The 15,525-nt window shown below is 48.4% G+C and overlaps 1 protein-coding gene across 1 annotated transcript in view; it reads left to right on the forward strand.

Moving 5' to 3' along the window:
• LOC8042585 (fatty acid synthase-like) overlaps nt 1–15,525 on the forward strand; it is a 131,371-nt gene that overhangs the window by 19,851 nt on the left and 95,995 nt on the right. The window contains exons 2-4 of the mRNA XM_040216147.2: nt 2,572–2,898; nt 3,211–3,411; nt 13,343–13,465. Of these exons, the coding sequence (XP_040072081.2) occupies nt 2,572–2,898; nt 3,211–3,411; nt 13,343–13,465 (651 nt within the window). The remainder of the gene's footprint in view (nt 1–2,571; nt 2,899–3,210; nt 3,412–13,342; nt 13,466–15,525) is intronic.

Here is a 15,525-nt window from a genome sequence, read left to right on the forward strand (position 1 = left end):
TGGGAAGCAAAACAGCATCATTCAGCACGACACGGGAACTACCAGCTTCAAGGCAGCTCTCCAGTGCGCAGCACGACCAAAGTGAGCCTTTGGTTATTTGAACGAAGCTGCACCACGATTGCACACTGCCAAGCCCGACTCACGCAATTTCTGTATCTAAACTGTATCCAGATACATTGCACACGCTTCACCTCAGACCTTGAAGATTCCAGTGGTCAACGAGAGCACAGAAACTTCGCCTTAAAATTTATCCCAGCGATATCCGAATCAATCTGAAAACCGAGCAACGAAGGGCCGATGGTCTCTTTCGTGGCAATATCAATGTCGATCACCAGCGAAATGCACACCGTTCCTTCGTATTTTCACATTATACTTACGTGAGACACCATGCTGAACTCTGAAGTCGCTTTCGACCGGCCTCATATGACGGCTTCCGCGTCTGAAATCAACGGGCCGAGGCAAACGACAACGAACAAGGCATCCGACAATCTCCGGCCAATGCTCCGGCTCAGCTGGGGCCAGTCGCTGCCTGGGCGCTGCCATCTTTCCTGGGACGTCACGTATTTGGTTTGGTCACGTGACAAGTCGTCACATTTGCGTACAATGGCAGCCCCCTTATCGGGGTCACTTTCGAGTGCAGACCGGAACCCCTCTACCTCGTTGCAGGGAGGGGACCACGGACAGTCGTTGATGGAACGCTTTTTTGAGCCCATCGAAGACTCCTCGACGTCCGAAACCACTCCCTTCAAGGCAAAGTGCCAAGCCTACGGGAAAGTAATTTCGGGATCAAAAACTTCCACTTCAGACTTGAAGCTTCACCTCAGTTGGCGTCTCAAACAAATTTGAACATGTATTGCTGTCTCAGTATTTCTGTATTTGTATGTCTGCCCTCCCTAAAATGAATTCCCGTATTAGCATTTCCAAAGACTTTTTCCTCTTTTTAAAATGTATTTCCGATACGTATACCGCGATACATTTTTACAGATATATTTTAGTATCAGTATTTTAGCTAATATTTTAATGTGTCCCAGTATTTGTATTTCCAAATACATTTTTGAGTATTTCTTCCCAGCCCTGATCTGTGCTCACATTTGGCTGTACTCACATTGGGTTATGCTCATATGTTCACGTGGTGCGCAAAATCATCCAGTTATCCAGACTGTTTATTTGCTAAGCCCTTCCAATCTCCAAAATTACCTACGGCTGATATATTCAGAATTTGAAAAAAAAATAACACGATCTAACCAATCAGGTGTTTGGCTTTGGGTAAGTGCCAAAAAACGTTCGGAGACAACTACACCTGAAGCTTGCATTTTTATTTTTCCATAAGATATCGAGCGCCGAGAGATGCGAAGAAATGCACGGACCTTTTTTCTATAACGAGGTGTTTCATAGAGTTTACAGCGCTAGCCTTAAGAGATTTTGTATCCGTGGCACAAAGCTTTGATGGCATCATGTGACGATTTGACGTTACCCGACTCTATAACGTCCTGTGCCAGATATTAGAGAGTTTCAGAATAGGAAGCCCCAATGTTTGGGTTCCTCTAAGAAATGGGGGGACCCAAATGCAACAGGTTGGCGTCGACGGCTTATAGAATAGGTGTTTCGCAACGCAGCGCAGCTCGCTTACGTCTCCCGCTTGCAGCACCAATGCGGCAAACGAGCGTAATAATCAAAAACAAAATATAAAAAAAAGCGTAAAACATGTGCGCTTAGCAAGTACTTTTTATTTAGAAGTAATAGTTAATGTAACTCCCAATAAAGCCGGCTAAAACAAGAGGACAATCTAAAATCAGTATAGAGGTTGTTGGCTGTATACTGCCGAAATAATCCAATCCGTATCGCTCGAATTTGCCGCTCGTTCTCGGAATCTGGGGCGTTCGTGTGCGCTTTGACCGTATGTCGCTGAATATTGAGGCTTTCAGCTATGCCGAAACTTAGACGAACGAAAGCGAGCCTACTCTGCGACAAGCTGCTCTATTTAGATCTGAGCTGGAGCGACCTTGAAGCCTTGAAATACTTGTATTTAAGCTGCAGGTATCCGTGCCACGGACTAAATCCACTCAAACGAAACGGTTACCGCGTCTCTTTTGGCTTAGGAGTGACCAGAACCAGGAACGATCTTTAAAATGGGGCGAGCCCACCGCTCATTCTTTGTGACTTGAGCAAGATAAAGCAAAGCGACAGCCGGTTGAATCATTCATTTGCAATTAAATTGGCTAATACTGCAGCGACCATGACGAATTTGCTTTGAAGCGAGCGGAAAGGGCGCCGCCATGTGTGCCGACGCAACCTGGCCCCAAGCAATTGGGGGCCCTAAGCTATTTCTCTAATATTGCGTGGGGGGCGAGCGCCAACATAAAACCCCAAACGGAGTTTTGGTTCTGCGCATGCGCAGGGGTGATCCCACATTTATTTGAGGCGCCTAAGTTTTGGGGCCGCCTATTCTAAAACTCTCGATTCACAGAATCCTCGCATTGTCCCGCTGCCCGCAATAGAAAGAGCGCGAAGAGGGGTGCGCTGTATTTCAGACTTTTCGGAAAAAGACAATCATTTTTTTTCTTCTTGCAGGGCTGCTGGGCCTTCCCGAACGGTCTGGCAAGATCCGGGACCTGTCCCAGTTCGACGCGCAGTTCTTCGGCGTGCACCCGAAGCAGGCGCACGTGATGGACCCGCAGCTGCGCCTGTTCCTCGAGACGTCGTACGAGGCGATCGTGGACGCCGGCTACGACCCGGGCACGCTGCGGGGACGCAGGATCGGAGTCTTCATGGGCAGCAGTGAGTCCGAGACCTTCGAGGCCTTCAGCGTGGACACGGACAAGATCGACGGCTACGCTCTGGTCGGCTGCTGTCGGGCCATGTTCTCCAACCGGGTCTCCTACTCCCTCGACTTCAAAGGTGAGTAATTTCCTCAGGGAGTAGAATGGCCGGCCCTGGTTGTCCTATTTGAACGTCCCGCTATCCGTTGCCTTATTGTATGGACGCCGAGACTGGGAGAGGGTCCCTCCGCTGCACTCGAGCCAATTGAGGTTCCGCAAGGTTGAAAAGCTTAACTTTTGAGGCCGTTCGTCATACATAAAGTTGGTGGCAAAGTCTAACCGGCGGGCTCCGTGAACTTTCGGCTTCAACGAGTCTAGAGAGACTCGGTAGCGTTCCGGTCTCCGGCGTGGGAGGAGGCTTGACGGGCGGCGTGCCTGGATAATTGCCCAGGGCCGAGCTTCACTGTGGACACGGCCTGTTCGTCGGCCATGACGGCGCTCAACCAGGCCATGCTGGCGCTGCGCTCGGGACAGTGTGAGGCGGCCCTGGTCGGGGGCAGCACGCTCACGCTCAAGCCCGCCACGGCACTCAACTACTACCGCCTCGGCATGCTGTCGCCGGACGGCAAGTGCAAAGCCTTCGACGCTGACGGTAAGACCACATTTTGTCGGCTTTCGGAAGCCTGTTTTTCTTTTGCCTTCTTTTGGACGAGAACCGCTCCATGTTTTCCGCACTGTGCTCTGGCTGCATGCATGCGAGACACACAGAAGCCTTGTCGAAGGCAGTGAAAGCTACACTAATGCGGTCTGTCAAGGATCTTTCTCGGTTAAAAATTAAATAGACCGAGCAGTAAATGTCGTACCGTTTAATCGGTCGTTCTTATACAATCTTCCTGCCTCGTCGTCGTCTTCAATATATCCCTGTTGTTTCCACTTCATGATTCTTCATTTTCCACATCCTCCCGAGACGGAGAAGCGGGATGAGTCTCAAGGAGATATAGCTTTTGAACTGGTCTTTGAAAGACATTTCCGTGTTGGTCCCTGACGATGCACGCTCGCAGGTGACCATCTTCTCTTTTGACGATCTTCGTAACTTATACCAGTTTTCAAAGATATCGTGGACAGCTATTTTCTTCAACAAGTACCACGTCACCTACATCCAGATTTATGGACTTGATATTGGGATAATGATGAGAAGATCGTAGTTCCAAGGTGTGTTCTTTTCTCTGCCTGGGCCCGTTTGCTCGAAGCGCTAACCGCGGCTACTAGCATCTTCGATCAACTCGCACCGGAATCGCCCTGAAACCAGCACAGTGCACAGCGCTCCTCGGTCGTGCAGAGCGATGTTGGTGCGACATCGAGGACAAACTGCGCCGCGCCGGTGCGCCGCGGCGAGTTCCACCTTGCGTCACTTCGCGTTTTGTTGGTTTATTTTGCGTAGGTCAGCGCACGGTGCCCGTCTGCTGTCAATTTCTTCTATATTTTTACTCGCGGATATGACGGTCCCACAGAAATAAACATCGTGGACGTGATTGTCGATGGGGTCACGAAGCGGGTGACAATTCCACATGTATATGTTGGCCATCATTATTAGTTCAAGAAAACGAAACACCAGATAATAACCGTACCTCGCTGTCATCGAAACGCCTCGCGCCGCTTTCCACGAAGTTCGTGCTTTTCCGGCGCTCCTTGCCACCGCAGCAATCGCCAGTAATCGCGGCGATGGTGAGAAGCTCGTCGTCTCGCCGTCAGAAGACCCGAGGAAATCATCTAGTGCAGCTGCGAGGCGTGTTCGTTTTTGCAAGATCGCCACCTCGATAGTCTGCGCGTCTGCTACTCCCGCCATCTTCTCGATTCTCGCTCCTGGCCGCAATGCCTGATGGGACTGCCCCCCGCGCACCGCCGATTTTCTTGGTGCGCGTTGGGGCAACGAAAAGCCGCACCGGGAGGGTGCGCTTCGTTGATCGAGGACGTACGGTGCGCACCGGTGCACTTGATCGAAGATGAAGGGGCGCACCTAAGTGCCCTGGTGCGCACCGGTGCGAATGATCGAGGATGCTATAAATTTAGCCGCAGTACCTAGAAGAGGGATTTTGAAATCATGTGACTGGCTCGGTAGGGTTGCGGGGAAACATGGCGGTGCCCCGGTGAGTGAGCGCCGCTCGCTTTGGAACTAATATGTCGTTGTAGTTGCGATATCGGGCGCGTTAGTCAGCAACGAATGGTGCAGGAGGCTTTCGTTTTGCCTTATCTCACTTAAATCGCAAAGCATGAGCAATGACCTCGTCGCATTTTTTATAGTCTTTCGATTCTGGCCATTCCTAAGCCTAAATGAACGCGGTAATTGTCGGCATGGCAATGTCTCTGGAAAGCGGATTGCCTTGGCTCAATCGACCGGGTATTGATAGCACACAAAAGCAGGCAGTGTCCCGATAGACCTTTTTATAAATTACCCAAGCATCGAGGAGAACGCGGGAAATGTAATTCTACGGTCCGCGCGCGCTGGCCTTTCTTTTATAAAAGATTTGAAGTAAATATTCAAAATAAGGTTTTGACGAACGCGCGTGCAAGGCAATATTTGTTTTATAGACTTTTTGCTTTAGAACAATTACTACTGCAGACGCCAGCACGTGCAACGCGTGTAACTACACTCGTAGCGTGCACCTCGGTGCTTGGGAAACTTATAAAAATGTCTACCGGGACGCTGTCTGCTTTTGTGTGCTATCAATACCCAGCCGATTGAGTCAAGGCAATCCACTTTCCGAAGACGTTGCCATGCCGACAATTATCGCGTTCATTTAGGCTTAGAAATGGCCAGAATCGAACGACTATCTAAAAAATGTGGCGAGCTCATTGCTCATGCTTTACGATTTAAGTGAGGTAAGGCAATGCGAAAGCCTCCTGCACCATTCATTGCTGACTAACGCGCGACAACGCGCAGCGCGCAGCGCAGCGACAACGACACATTAGTTTTAAAGCGAGCGGCACTCACTCACCGGGGCACCGCCATGTTTACCCGCATCCCTACCGAGCCAGTCACGTGATTTAAAGATTTCTCTCCTAGGTGCTGCGGCTAACTTTAGCCGCGGTTAGCGCTTCTAGCAAAGGGGCCCTGGTCCAAGAATGGTATGGTCCACCCGCTGTTGTCGGTATCAAAGCTTCTGAACCGCTTGCCGTTGTGTGGGAGGCGTTAGAATCTCATCCGTGTAGTTCGTTTCTGGTAAAACAGTCAAGTTTTGTCCGACCACAAAGTGAGCCGGGCAATGTGCTGTCGATTCGTCGACTTGTGAGCTGACATATGTTAAAAATATCGAATTTATAATAGCCTCCACTTCAGAGAAGACTGTTGACAGCTCTTCGAAGCCCAGGCTGAATCTTCTTAATACTTTCCTGAGTGTTGTCCTTACTAAGCGCACCAGCCGATCCCATTACCCTCCCCACCAAATAGCTCTTTCAACAATAAATTTCCACCGTGTTTTGTGTTGAGCAAGGTAGGAAGTAAAGTCTGGGTGGTCCAGGTTTTTTCGAATGTTCCTCAAGTCATTTTATGCCTTCTTAAATATTGTACCTGTGTCGAAGAATAACGTGCTGGGTACTACTCTGTGCGAAATGAAACGCCGAAATGCCAAAAGAAAGGCGTCAGTTCAAAGATCAGTTGATACTTCCAGATGAACCGCTTGCGTTGTGGCACAGGGGAACAAGACTATGTAAGTCTTAGCATCGTTCATCTTTCTGTTCTGGTTTGTGCATTGAGTGGTCCAGCAAAATCTACTTACGTTACCTCGAAAGCTTGTGTTTCGTTAATTCTATCGGCTGGAAGTGGAGCGAATTGCAACTGAGCTGGTTTAGTACTGAACCTACGACACTTGCGACATGTACGAATTATCTTCTTGGTTAAATGTCGTGCTCGAAGTATCCAGAATCGTTATCACAAAACAGTCATTGCACTAGTTCCACCTTTAGGAAGCACCTGGTCATGAGCATTCAGGACATTCAGTTCTGTAGAATGCTTGTCACTCGGCAGATTGATAGGATGTATTAATGCACTTGGAGCGTGCAGCTCATGTAGCCTTCCTGTTACCCTAAGTATACGATGTTCGTCCAAAAAGGGGTGAAGATCAGTCAGGTGTAAGGGAGCATTTTACACTTGATGGTCTCCGGTCAGTAAGCTGACTTCCCTTTTGAAGGCTTTGTTTTGGACTTGTCTTATCCAATATTGTTCCGCTGCGGCATAATCAGGAGCTTTCAAGTGTCCTTCTTTTATTTTCCGATTTTCGCTCCTGGAATTGCTAACAAACCTGATAACCCACGCTGTAACTCAAAGCACTCTAGACAGGCTACTGTATTTCGTCACATCAACGATTGCCATCGCTTCAGGACTTGTTGTTTGAATGTATACTTTGGTGATGCAGCTCGCGTTGGCTTTGAGTTCCAAGTGAGTATCTGAAGTAGGTAGATCGTTTGGCAATTCAACTGGATCTTAAACAAGCCAGCTGGGTTTTTTCCACCACATGGACCTGGCCCACAGCGTTGCTGCTGATTCTCCTCTCGTGAGCAAGTCCGTAGGGTTGCTGTTCCCAGGGCAGTGCCTCTAGTTTTCGGGAACACTTTGTGATTGGTTTTCTAGTACGTGATGTTTTACGAAAGGCTTCTATCTCTCAACTGGGCCCTGAATTCAACTAAGTACCACAGTGGAATTTGTCCACATGGTATATCGAAAAGGAATGGCAGTGTACCTCTTGCGCACGTGGTCTAGGAGTCTCGTTCCAACAACAGCTCCTGTCAGTTCCACACGCGGTAACGTTAATCTTTTGATCGGCGCAACCCTTGATTTAGCTGTCACTAGAGCCGTTGAAACTTCTCCACTTTGAGTTTCGATTCGCATGTAAGCACATGCTCCATAGACTTGTGTACTTGCGTCGACAAAGATGTGCAGCTGTGTTTCTATGGCCTCTGTCAGCCCATTCTTGAGGTGTCTCGAAATTAAAATACCGTAGAGCTGAAACAGCTCAGTACACCATGCTTTCCAGTCTCCTTTCTGACGCTCTGCAAGCTTTTCATTTGATCTTAGTTTGAGCCTCCACAAACTCTGGAAGAGAATCTGTGCTAGTATTGTGAATGGTGTAGTCAATCCCATTGAATCGAAGACTTGTGACGCCGCTTAGAGCGCACACCGTTTAGTGTTTCGTTTGCTTTATAGAAATGAGATAAGACTATCCACTCAGAATTTGAAGCAATCGTTGGCCTTGTTCCACGTCATCCCCAACACTTTCAAGATCCTCGAGAATCTTCTGTCAGTGTCTTCTGCTATCACGTCTGTCTCTATTTCGTCCGTCATTTGCTACAGTTCAACATCGTTAAAAGCCCATTTACTTAGCTTTATGATTGCATGGTTCATGATGGTCTTGAAGGTTATGTGCAATTCGGTTGGTTCTTCCAGCGTAGCTGCACCCAAAAGAAGATCGTTCACGTAGAATGAGCTCTGTAATAATTTTGCAATGCTCTCTTGATCTCTAGCGACGTCCTTCAGATGGTGCTGTAAAGTTGCAGACAACATAAACGGACTCGATGTCGCTTCAAAAGGAACTCTTTGCATCTGAAATTCCTGAATGTTCCTAAATTTTATCTGGAAAATGAGCTCGTCTTCAAACCGCAGAAACCTGAATGCGTTGCGATCTTCCTTTCTAATTTGGTTCATTTGAAACGCTTGCTTGATGTCTGCAGTTAGACAATCACATGTGCTCTAAAGCGTAGAAGGATTTGAAGTGGATTCAGGTTAAAAACTTTTTCGAAAAGGTGATTAAGAGGTTCGCACCCCTTTTCTTGAGATGAAGCGTCAAACATCACCCTAAACTTCGCAGTAACAGACTTTTCTTTGAGGATTTCCTGATGTGGCATGTAATATGTTCGTGTCTCAGCTTGATCGTGCTGGCCAAACGGTAATAGTTCCGCATGTCCCACCTTCGCATACTGGCGGATCGCCTCGTTATAACGCCGAAGTAGATCGTCCTGGTTTTAAACTTTTTTGATCAGATGATTCAGGCGATTCAGAGCTATCTGACGATTATCCTTCAACACCTCCATACAGTCTTCTTTTCAGGGCAATGCTACTTGGTACCTTTCACCAACCTTGACAATGCTCTTGTCAAAGCGCGATGCTACACTCTGATGAGTGTTAGTTGTCTCTATGATTGTAATTCCCATGCTATCCAGTTCCCAAAAAGCCTTGAAAGTTTGGGCAGCTGCTTCCTCGTCGGTAATGGTGTTCGCTCTGAGGATGCACTAAATTAGGGCTGTTTTTAATAGCATTCCTCTTTGTATCAAGGACCCAGTGTTTATGGCTGCCAATCCACTGCTTTCCTTGGATCTAAGGATTTTACCTGTTACAAGTTTTCATACCTAATATGATCCGATGAGAAGACTTATTCCAGGTGTTCCTTGTACGCCAGAAAATACTAGGTCATTAGCTAGATTTCTCTTCCGTTCCCGCAGAAAACGGGCGAAAGTGACGTCAGCAATTAAGGTAGCTATATCCTGGCAAATTACCGGTATTGGTAATCGCCTCAATTGTGCGGTCAGTGTCGTTATAGTGGCTTTTGATTCGAATCTCAACAAAATTGCTATGATGCAAGGTTTTGCTTGGGGTGGTAGCAAACGTATTTAGTTCTAGCCTCGTCTTTCCTAAGATTCTAAGATTTAGGCAGCGTGCGATATCTTCTATGATGAACGACCGTTGACTGTGTGGCGGCCTCCGCCATATATTTTATCTCAGACGTCAAGGCGCTCCGGCTCCGCCATATGTTAATCTCAGACGTCGAGGCACTCTAGCGCACTCCATCTGGTTCTTCGGTGCGCGTTCGAGCAAACAGCGCGGCGCTCCGGCCAGGCCCAAGGATCAGGTTTCTTCTTTCCGTGCGCAATCGGCACGGTCGTCTTCAGATGGGTAATAAAACCACAGAACCGTTTTGTACAATCGCGGAGTCGGACGTTTTTTTCCTTCGCATCCTCAAAATCTCGGAACACAGTCCTACAACCGCTTCCATCAGGGATGTCTCTGATATAGCTACTGCCTATTTCACTGATGGCCCACGCACGAAATGTTTGTAGGTGGGTGTTACTGCTCTCATCTAGTTCAATAGAAGTCTTGTGCTCAGGATCAGAGGTAGAAACTGAAACGACTGAGTTTTTTTTTTGTCTTTTCCTTCTTCGTCCAGGCGAATGACGGATCACACATTATTATCGCGTGTCGTCCATTACAATTTGGGCACCGTAACTGCCTTTTGAATCTCTTGCGCGATGTCCTTTGATGGTGCAGCGGAAATATCTCAAGTCCCTCCCCAGTAACTTCTCCACGAGAGTCTTCTCGGAGTCCAAGAATGTGTGGCGCACCTTTTTGGATTGCAGAAATAGCACTCGCCTATTGTTTGCTGAGAACTATGTGCGCTGTGAAGAACCGAAGCAGACGCACGAGATTTTTGCTTTCGCTCGGTCGTAGGCGCTCCGCTGTAGTTGCTCCTTTCCCTGCTTTCCACTTCAATTCAAGGAGATTGTGGCCTCTCGTAGAGTTCTGATGCACATGCAGATGTAGGCGATGAAGTTGCGTTGCCCTCCTCTGCTGCTGCGTTACTTAGAGCCTTGTATGAACTTTGTGGTATTGCAACAGAATGCCGTGAGGCATCGATGTGACAAAGCATGGCCGAGAAACCTCCGGTCGGCACGTTTAGTGAGTTGAGAGCTCGAATGTTCAGCTGCGTAGTGTCGTACAAGTTGCTCAGACCCAGGGTGTCTGTAGAGGATTGAACACGGGGAAGATTTTGAAGGGCCGCCAGATGTACTTGCTCTCTCCTCCTTTGATCACCGAAACGTTGCTTTAGTAGTGGAATGGCATCAGCATAGCACGCTTCCATTGTGGGTAGTTTGCTATTGCAGCTGCTGCCTCCTCAGTCAGGTAGTGGCGTAAATAATGAAGTTTATCCGTCGTTGAGAACGTGCGATTGGAGTGAATCGTTCCTTTATACTCTTCCCAAAAAGTCCGCCACTCCGTGACGTTCCCACTGAAGGTAGTGATGTCCAGTTTCGGTAGTCTGGTTTCACTCATCCTAAAGATTGTGTCATGCGCATTGGGCGTAGTCGTTGCTGTTGCCGGAATCATTGGGCGTCTACTGGTATCCAGTTCCTCCATCTTGAAGCAGAGCTGTGCAATAAACATGACGGCTTGGCCTTGGTATTCGGCAGCAGCGGTGTACTCGTGCTCAAGCTCCTCTGCTGATAGCAGCGGCTCTAACTCCTCGTTAATTCTATCAATCTCCGCGTTGCTCGTAGTCAGGCGTTCTTTGATTCCGATGAGCCTGCTCAGGGCTGTTCAGCAGTTTGTCAGCGTCGTTTATTATCCAGGGGCCCTATGTTGCACGTTTTCGACTCCCACGGCGACTACGGAGAAGGAAGTGACGTCAACAACGCAGCAAATGCGGATTGGGTGTTGATTGGTGAGAGATCAGTCAACATCCAATCTGCATTTGCTGCGTTGTTAACATCAGTTCCTTCTCTTTAGTCGCCGTGGGAGTCCAAAACGTGCAATATAGGGCCCCTGGTGTCTTGGGCTCGTCGAGCGGTACGCTTCGCCTTCAGTCTGTCCATTGCGATTCGTTAGGGTCGATCGGCTTTCGCCTGGTTGACAGGAATCCCTCTTGAAAGATCTTCGCGTTACATTCCCGATGGTTTGCCTCCGTCGTTAAAGTCTCCGAATTGCAGTGTTAGGGTTAGCAACGGAAGTCACCAGTACCTGGTAAATGTGCAGCATCGTCAGGGTTTGGAGATGATGTCGTGAAGCAGTTTCCCGGGTTTCGGCACCAAAATGTCGAGGATCTTTCTCGGTTAAGAATTAAATATGTCGAACAGTAGATCTACTGTTTAATCACTCGTTCTCATACATCCTTCCTGCCTTGTCGTTGTCTTCTATATATCGCTGTTGTTTCCACTTCATCGTTCTTGATTTTCCACATGGTCTGTGCAGGTGAGTTGTACTGCCAAGATAAGTCGAATTGTTATTGTTAATTAACTTTTTAATTAGTGAAAGGAGACGAAAACTACTAAATCGGCAATTTGTATAAAAACCCGGAGCGCGTGGGAAACGCAGCAGTGCGCTAAGGTTACCACTGGTCCAACAGCCACGAGGCAAGGGTGAGAAAACGCGGATAAGGGACGGAAGTACCGGACGGGTACGTTATTGTTTCGGTAGCTTTGCTCCTGCTGCGCGAGAGGTACCTTTAGCGCTCCTCTGTGCCTCCCACATATGCTCCTCCGAGTCTTGCTAAAATTGACTGACTTGGTCTTCGATTACGCTCAGCAAGTTTCTGATTTAAACCGCGCGTTTATTTTGAGCATTTAAACCATTATTGACATATTTTAGTCGACTGATCGTGACGCCCCCTATAGTACTATGTCTCCCTGGCCGTATAACTCGCCCGCATAAACCATATTAGTGGCGGGAAAACTGAAGGTCCTTCCTGTCGTTCACAAATCTCACCTTGTCAGTGATCGGTTGGGAGTTCTTGCCTCTACGCGGTGTTCGTAATCGACCGTTCTTTACTAGCTATTGCGTCGATTATCCGATCGATTATCCGACCATATTTGGAGCGTGGACTTCGAGCCTGCATTTGATACCCGAGCGCTGAGTCACCGCTCGGCGTTAAGTCGGATCCAATCGCACGCTTCGCAGAGGTTGCAGTGCCCCGAAAAATATGGCAGCCGCCGGTGTTCCCAACTTTCCGTAAGGATTCTTACGGGGAGTCATCTGAACCTGAAGGTTGTCCTTGAAGGGGACACATTAGTAAGCTTGCCTGAGATCAGAACATTTCCCCAGATTCGATTTAGTTGTCACTCAGTTGGGGACCTTTTTATAATAATAATAATAAGAAGAAGAAGAATGATAATAGATACCTTTAATTTCCATCGAATATGATGGGGAAGTTGAGCACAGAAGCTGTAGTGTACAGGTTTACAATCCTTGGAACCTTGCAATGGTCAACAGCGAGGGGGGGGGGGGGGTGGAAACGCAGACATAGCAACATACGCACTATAGTCCATTGCAACTCAAGAAGGTAGGGCGAGGGTAAGCCGGTTCGGGGAGGAGGAAGCAGACGGAACGCTGGAGACGATTGGAGGAAAACTCCTTCTCTCTTTAGCGTTCCATCTGCTTCCTTTTTCCCGGCCATTTTTACCATGTTCCTACTTTTTTTAAGTTGCAAAAGAACGAGCAGTTTTTTTTTTTTAAATAGAGAAGAAAATATTACGCCTAGAAAAACGTGCAAACCTAAACAAGATCGCATACCTCGCAAAATAATTTAAGCAAAGACAACTTTACGTCTTTAGGTGTAAGACTGACTAGACTCTAGATCCACACTATTTATCCGGAGATTATTTATTAAATGCGGTGGAACTTCGCATTTACTTTTGATGGCTTTTCGATTGCTTTGGGAACTCTCGAGGGCCATTTGGGAAACAAGAGGAAACCCTTCGGTAGATGCTCGGGCATGCCTCCAAAGAGCCTGGTTGGAGACCTGTGTGCCGCGTTCTCCTCCCAGGGAAGGGCTACGCGAGGAGCGAGACCGTGGGCGTATTCTTCCTCCAGCGGGTCTCGGAGGCACGGCGCATCTACGCCAAGCTGGTGCACGTCAAGGCCAACGCTGACGGCTTCAAGGCCGAAGGTGAGCGCGAACCCCGAGGGAACTTTGGGGGACACGCTGGCCACCACTGCATGTTGTCGTGTACTCGGCCAATACCCCCCCAAGACGCTTTCCCCATCAAACGTCGTCACATCCGCGCGGCGCCGTCTAGCTTGCGTCGACGTCGCCGTCCAGCGTGTCTCGATAAAAGGAGCGTGACTGTATAGCTCTCCCACGACGCCAATGTGGACGCGCGTGCCGCTTTGCGGCGACTCTCGTCGAGGTTCAGCGTGCTTGCCGCTTAGGGCGGGTCCACTAACAGTGACCTCAGGAGCGGGCCTTGTCTTGAAGCCCGTGTTGACTCGGCCCGCTGCAACACCCTACTGCATGCATCCCCTACTTTGTGTATTCCTGCGTAGGCGAGTGGACGAAGACGTCCAGGAGACATCTTCGTCCAGATGTCGCTCGTGTGCCTTCACCCGTAGACGCCTCGTACAGGGTGTGGCCCCAAAAATATCCGCAAAAAGTGTTTTTCTTTTATTGCAAAATTGAATCGCGCTTTGCCGAACGCTCATTCTCCGTCCTAATGTAGCGTTAGGGGTCCAAACCATATGCCAATGTTTCAGAGCTAACCGTTGTCTCGTTACGAAATTGTGCAATTTTCTTAAACTTTTAACGGGAACGACACCAGCAACTGGTGTCGTTCACTTCAATTCCCCATTGGAAAATTGAAAGAACCACCCTGGTCTGGACCGCTAGAGCTACATTTGGGTAGAGACGTACTCGAGGCTGGTTCACACGCTTGCGACTACCAACGACCGAGTATGCTACGACATGTTGTGATATCTTACGACGAAAGAAACCTCCTGGCTCTATCTATCGAATAGCGGAGGAACACTCGCGATTCCGGTACAATTTCTTCTATTTTTTTCGCGCATCTTTTCTTTGCTGACGGCCATAGCTGTGTGCGCGACTGCTGAGCGCGTGCTGATGGTGAGCTTCCACAGTCCTTTTGCAAAGTGCAATCCACACAATCGAGATTGTCGGTCTTAGCAAGCTAATACTGTGTGCTGGTTCTGAGCGTGCGTTCCACACAGCACCTCCAAATATGGCGTCCCGTAAATCTACTTCCTATCGGCTCGTAAAAACTTTTGACAACGGATGACCATATATTATGGACAATGCGCACATTTGATCTCGCGAATGCTGCGAAACCCTCGATCTGGTGGAACGCAGTTCTAGGACTGCTCCCCTTCCCCCCTCACAAGAACTAGAACAAATAAAGCTGATTATGGACTCGACCCTTGACTACGTCAGGTCAGCGAACCTGACATAACGCACAATCTCACCCCACCACCCGATTCAACCTCCTATCTTCGCTCCAGGTAAAATGACTATAGTCAAGCTATCTTGGCGTTTCTTTCCTCTTAATAAACATATCCTACTACTACTGGATATCACATCAGGTCGTAATGCACTCGGTCTTCGGCAGTCGCAGGTGTGCGGACCAGCGTTGAGCGTTTGGCAATACAAAATTTGTTTTTGCAGTCGAAATTAAAAAAAAAAAAAAAGTATGCAAGCTTAAATATGCTTTCAAAGACTGGTAAGTACAGAAGGTGTCATAAGCCACCTATCGGCTGAGGGGCCCCTGGTGAAGGCTGTTATTACTACTTTCGCCGCCTCTTGCGTTCCCGATAAGCTCGCATACGCTCTGCGACCTTCTGCTTCTTAGGAGGGCAACGGTGTAAGAACTGGCGTCTGAAGGCGCCATCTCGCCACCAAGCAAGTGTGTCGAAGAATCGCTTCCATTTTTGACAAGCGCCCTGAGATAGCGAACCACAACAGAAGCTGGAGGAACCGTTCTGATTTGCGAAGGTTTTGGCTTTCGTGTGCGAGAGGAAGTGACGCCTCGCGATAGTTCAGCTGAAAGTACTGGTGACGTGTATGTATGCTGTGACTGTCGTTTTCTCTAAAAGAGTACTGGTTCAGTAAAAGAAAAAGTCTCTCGATTGTTCTAGTCGGCCGGAAGTTTCTTTCGGGTCTTTTATATGGTTCCCTATGGGTGTAAGCGCTTTTCGGTGTCTTTTTTTTTTTTATAGCCA

The sequence above is a fragment of the Ixodes scapularis genome, unplaced genomic scaffold (genome assembly GCF_016920785.2).
Source record: "Ixodes scapularis isolate PalLabHiFi unplaced genomic scaffold, ASM1692078v2 PGA_scaffold6__148_contigs__length_123643588, whole genome shotgun sequence".
Classification (NCBI taxonomy): Eukaryota; Metazoa; Arthropoda; class Arachnida; order Ixodida; family Ixodidae; genus Ixodes; species Ixodes scapularis.